General features: G+C 42.9%; 1 protein-coding gene across 4 annotated transcripts in view; it reads right to left on the bottom strand.

Moving 5' to 3' along the window:
- Nucleotides 1–771: 771 nt before the first annotated feature.
- Nucleotides 772–6,024, bottom strand: part of si:dkey-191m6.4 (rho GTPase-activating protein 22) — a 30,932-nt gene continuing 25,679 nt past the window's right edge. For all 4 annotated transcript variants that reach the window (XM_035144817.2, XM_035144815.2, XM_035144812.2 and 1 more), the window contains 4 exons: nucleotides 5,601–5,674; nucleotides 5,318–5,439; nucleotides 4,156–5,185; nucleotides 772–3,871 (listed from right to left, as the gene is read on the bottom strand). In XM_035144817.2, the coding sequence (XP_035000708.1) occupies nucleotides 3,649–3,871; nucleotides 4,156–5,185; nucleotides 5,318–5,439; nucleotides 5,601–5,674 (1,449 nt within the window). In that variant the 3' untranslated portion in view covers nucleotides 772–3,648. The remainder of the gene's footprint in view (nucleotides 3,872–4,155; nucleotides 5,186–5,317; nucleotides 5,440–5,600; nucleotides 5,675–6,024) is intronic.

The following is a 6,024-nucleotide window of genomic DNA, read 5'->3' as shown; positions in this document are numbered from 1 at the left end:
TCCTCTTTCTTTCTAAACGTTCATTCATACTGTACAGTTCATTTCTGTTTTGGACAAACCAAGTCCTTTTATGTGGTATACAGTAATTGGACGATAAGACGATAAAGAGTTGGAAAATAAATAATCGTCCCAATCTTTTGTTTAAAAATGTTTATCAATATAAGTATGTGTATCTGTCCAGTTTAAAAATAACTAGGTGTAAAAAATAATAATCTAATTCAGCATTTTGTGAGAAACTGCAGCCTCTTTCAGCTCTTCGTGGATTTCTGACTTACCCTCTTCAGTGAGTGGACCACAGACCAAGCCTTTTACTGAATCTGATAACAGATCAGTCTTGTATTCATCTATTTGCTTCTGATTAGTGAAATCTTCGGGTAAATGGTAGAACCACAAAGTTGGACAGATGAGGACGGTCTTGGTTTTGAGCTTTTCCTCTTTTTGTCATTTTGACAGAGGTTGATTTTTGTTCCATCTTCTTTTTTAGGTGTTCCAGGAGATTTCTATCTTGTGGTCAATCAGCTAATGTTATTGCAGTGAAGTTATTTTGATCAGTGACTAGGAAACGTATCCGCCTACATCCTGAGGAGCATTCTTGACTCTGTGTAGTCATGAAAGTAGTTTTTCACAATGTAGATCAAATCGTCCACATAAAACTCTTCGGTGTGTTGGGTCTTCTGCATTCTTTGTGTGGGTGGTACCCAGGCTGAAATAATAAACACAAGATAGGATGATCTACTCTTTTTCAATAATGACAGACATGAACAGACGCACTGGTTTGTCAGACAAGATCAAATATGCCAAGTTCACTAATGATCTTTGTCACTTTTATTCCCATACATGTCCATTCATTACAATAGTGGAAATCCATAATAAATAAGCACCATAGATAACCAGCAGAGAAATAAAAAAACACCTTCAATTGTGAGACGTACATAAGAGGAAAATTATTGTCTCTGTTGGAATCAAAGAACCTGCTTTAGACTTTGTACTGTGGACCCTAGTGGTGGTGGTCGTACATAGGCCTCAATGGAAAAAAACACCTTGTGCAATTAACAAGGGTAGTGTAATACCACTGGCTTTATGTTTGTTTGTGTAAAAAAAAAAAAGTCACATTATCCAACTGAAAGCACACTTTCACTTTTAATAATATATACTGTTTGTGGCGCCTTTAAAGGAACAAGTGTCACTTTAACCGCTTGCGGACATTCTTCTGATTCGTGATAAGTTGCTAAAAGACATTTTTCAGCAAAGTAACAACATGCAATTTTCAGAAAACCAATATCTGCGAACTCTTCATTTTTCGAAATATAAAATAATAATCCCAAGGACTAGATCTATAAAGCACATCACAGCCACCTGGATCTGTTTAATGCATCCCATAATACATCACATGTTCAGTATTACAGAGAGTTTATCCGATTTTTTACCCTCTGTTAATCGTTTCCTTTTTTCTTTTTTCATCGGGCTGGTTTCATCGACAACACATTACATTCACTACAAGTATACATTCTCGATTCAAAACTTCCATTCAATTCACAAATCACTTTCACAAGAATTGGCACCTTCTGGGGAGATCAAGGTATTCATCTTCAGCAGTTTGTCGCCATATATATATAAAAAAAAGAAACAACAATGCAGCCACTGTGTGTACTATGGGCCAATATATGCACTACATCTCTGGACAAGCAAGCAACACTCTACCTTTTTCCTATTTCAAAACACTTCCCTGAAGGCACAACCAGGAAATTCCATTGTTTTTTTGAGGGCAGTGTTCAGCTTCATGTGCCAAAACCAACACGTCTTCCAGGCAGGCCATCCTGATGTTTAGTGAGCGAACAGCTGAGGCACTCCAGCTTTGGTATTTACTGTGCACCGGTAATGGTCTTCACCAACTGGGCCACACTGAGGCAGCGTGCGCTGAGTGGAACATTCTTGAGGAAAATGTGTTCATCATCCCTGTTGTGTTTGTCTGCACGTTAAAGGTATATTGACATCTGTGAGGATCGGAGTCAACCGAAGACTGAGGCTTTGCCATCAAAGGGACATGGAAACCATGTAGATGGTGACGAGAGGCACTGGAAGAGGCAACTGCAGAGGTTCCACTGGCTACTGCTTCTGATTGGTTGTGTGACCAAACAGGATAACTTGGAAAAACCTGGATTTCTGAACCTGCTCCACAGTAAAACAGCATCATGTGTTTGCAGCACAAATACAGGACAGCAGGATAAAGAACCTCTGCTAAAGCTGTTGTTCGAGAGTCTGTTCACTCAAATCACGCAAACACATGAACCCTAATGGTCTCTAGCCACGCTAATAGCTTCAGAGAGATATCAGCCCAGCAAATGTAGATCCTTTAACTTTCATTTCTGCTGCTTATTCCAACTATAAGTCCAGAAACAGTAAACCTTTTGTCACTCTGTATAATGTACAGCACTCTTTTAAAAAAAACACTTCTGTATCTTCATATCCACCCAAAGAGAGTGTGATTTTACTGGTTAGCTACCACTTCAGGCTGAGGACAAATATGTGAATAAAACCATATCCCAAAACTGTGATGGAATATTCGGGCCACTTAAAGGGAAATTAAAACATATTGAGATCTTTAGAAAAATGAAGGCATAATATTACAAGAATAAAGTTGTAATATAAGGAGGAAAAGGTTGTGTTAGAGTGAGGAATGTGGACATCTTGTTAACTTACAGTTTAGTATAGGCTTCATAATTAACAAAATAGTTCGAGGACTTAATAATCAATAAACGCTGTCTGTTGTGAAGAAAGAACCACGCGTTCCTCTTGTGGAGGAGGAAATGTTTGGTGGTAATTTTTGGTCACATCTGTGTTTTGTAGTTTGTCATGAAACAATGAGATTGATAATCCTGATGCTGGATCCAAAGGAACTGCAGCAACCATGAATTAAACCTGATGCTTATTTCCTAAATAATGTCTTTCTCTTTATTTTAATAATATTACGCCTTTTTTCTAAATAAAGTATGACTTTTTTCGCGTTAAATACCGACTTTCCTCTTAATTACTAATTCATTCTTAATATTACAATTTAATTCTCAAAATCTCAGATTTTTCTTTTCTTCAGTATGGCCCAAATACATCATACAAAACATCTCATTTCAAGATAAGTATCAGATTGAGACAAATTTCAATCAGCTGACTGAATTTGACATGAGCATCTCCAACAGTATTCACTTGTGTCTGTGTCATGTAGCGGTGTCAGAGGTCAGTGCTCTCCAGGTCAGAGAGTGTCAGAGAACAGGAAGTTCCACCAGTTACATGTGATCATCCAAACTGTTAAAATACTGCTTCACATTACACTGGAGTGTGATCACAGGAGCCCCAGCTTAACGTGAAACAAAGTCACAACTGCCTGATGCTTGATGGAGATGGATTCTGACACGGACCGCACAGTCAGTCCCAGTTTGATTTTTACTTCCTTCACAATGTCCTCTTCCATCTGAGTTTGTCCTGAATGTATTCAAATATGGCCAGTTCCATTATTCTCTTGCTGTGTTCTTCTTTTAAAGGAACGCCCTGATGCACTGAGGAGGGCGTTGAAAAAAACAATCAGCCCCCAAACTATAAACCCTGATGACAGCCACAGTTTTGGACACAAGACAGACGAGTGGCCCGGACGAATCAAATGTCGCTAGTCCTCGCACCCAGGGCCAGATCTCCCAGCGTGGAAAAGAAATCCTCCATCTCCTTCTCAAGGAGCCGGTTGCGGTTTTCCGCATCCTCTCTTGCCCGTTCGGAGTTTCGCAGTTTGATCTCCAGCATGCGTTGCTTCTTCCTTTCCTGCTCCATCTCTTGTTCCAAACGCTCCATCTGCGCACACAGAGCAGCGCTGGACTCTTCCAGTCTGAGGAGATGCAACACAACACAGACAAAAGACAAAGGTCATTGAAATTCACGTTTACTCCCCAGTAATGTAACACACAAGTTAGAAAATATGTTTTGTTGTATATCTGTACATAGTGTAACAAGAAATAGTCTGTATCAATTCCACTAAATACCAACTTAGCAGTTGACCCCATTGTGTTGTAGTCACTCTTGCCAAGGACCCTTGATATTGAACAAATTATTTGACAAACGAAATCTACACACCTATGAAGAAGTTTCGTAAATGCTAGCGCACAGACTTACTTTTGTATCCTTGCCTCGTAGGAAGTCTTCTGTTTCATCAGCTCGTCCTTCAGTCCTTCCACCAGACTGCTCAGCGTTGAATTTACCTCGTCTCCATCCTCGGACATGATAATGGACGGCACGCCAGCTGCCGCGACCGTGTTCCCATTCTCGCTGCAGGCCGCACTGCTGCTGCACAGCTCCATGGCCTCGCAACTGTCCTGCTCAGAGCCCGGGTCCGTCATCATCCCTCCATCCCTTCCTCTGTCGATCTCCCTCTGGCTCTCCATCCAATCCCCCTTCTCCCCACTCTCTCCACAGTTCTCGTTTGCTGAAGGCTCGCTCGCCGAGTCTGGAACGGAGATCTCGCAGGATGAGGTGGACCACGGGGTGCTGGATACGCTCGGTACGCTCCCCATGCTGGACGAGGAGGTGACATTGTCATAGGTGGACAGTCTTTGCGAGGAGCCGGTGGAGTCACGGTCACGGGCGGACCGCTCGCCTGAGGATGTGCGCCGGTGTCCCCTCAAGGAGGACAAACCATTCATGAGCCAGTTACCCCCACCACCACCTCCACCTCCTCCCCCACCAGAAGATACACTAGTTGTATCTGCCACAGAGCCTGCGCCACCACTGCTTGGCTTGGCTTGTGGCTGAGAACGTGGCGCTGAGGAGCTTTTGAACGAGTACTTCCAGGAAGGAATGGTCTTGGATTGTTTGCTCGGGCTGACCACTGTCTCGCCCTTCCCTGACGAAGACCCCAGTTTTGGTCCAGGGTTTAGGTTCGGGCTTTGGGTGGGTGTGACCGCCGCACACAGTTTGGCGTCCAGGGACGAGGCACTGCTGTCTATCTCTTGGTCGGGGTTGGAGACCGGGCCGCTCTGAAGGTCCTCCTCAGAGATCCAGGCTCCCAGGCTGCGATGTTGCAGCTGATGCCCCTGGATGGGGAGCTCAGTTTGAGGTACGGTGAGTCCCTCCTGGTCCCTACCTGAGTACAAACGGTTGTGTTCCCTAATGAGGATTGTCATCAGGTGCTGGACCAGAGAGGTGCCTGGACGATATGAAACACATTCAGATAGGATGATCAAAGATTTATGTATTTAGTATGTTTAATTGTCAGTACTTCTAGCTGCATTGCAATATGGGATTTTACGGTAGTTCGCGGTGACTATATCGTCCATACCTTCCATGATGGTGACTGGGTCCTCCATCTTGGGTCGAAGGATATTTGGTCCAAATACTGTGGCGAGGTTCTGGACACTCATCTTGTTCTGAATACAGTGGGACTGGACCTCATCAAGGAATCTAGACAGATTAAGAGTTAAATACTGAAGTTGTATTCCTCCTGAATTCTTGTGTTAATTATCATTCTGGAAACAACCAAAACGGATCAAATATACACATGTATAAATGTATCAGTCGCTGTTGTTCCTTGGAATCAGAAGAAAAGAAGGCAGTGCACTTACTTGCATATGTACTTGAGGAGATTGAAGTTAGGTAGAGGTAGAGTGCTAACTTGATTTCCAAGCTCCTGGACCCCCTGATTAAAGAGAGGTTATATCAGTTTTAGGTACAACATCATACACACACACCCAATCTTTTACTTCTTCTGTCTTAGCGATGAGACTCATTGCTATGTTAAGACTCATGGCAAATCATTTTCTTTACTGTGTGTGTGGCTATAGGCTCTAAGAAGAGTAGAGCGCGTTGTCCACTAAAAAGACGGTTGGCAGCTTGATCCCTGTCTCAACCCTTTCCACATACCGAGTTGTCCTTGGGCACGATACTGAATACCAAGTTGCCCCTGACAGCTGTGACAGCAGTTTGTGATTGTGTGAAAACTGTATATTGCACCTCCTGTGTCCTTCCAGAGGAGATGGGTTCAATTCC

This window comes from Hippoglossus stenolepis, chromosome 21 (genome assembly GCF_022539355.2).
Source record: "Hippoglossus stenolepis isolate QCI-W04-F060 chromosome 21, HSTE1.2, whole genome shotgun sequence".
Taxonomy (NCBI): Eukaryota; Metazoa; Chordata; class Actinopteri; order Pleuronectiformes; family Pleuronectidae; genus Hippoglossus; species Hippoglossus stenolepis.
This window is presented reverse-complemented; position numbering and strand designations above follow the sequence as displayed.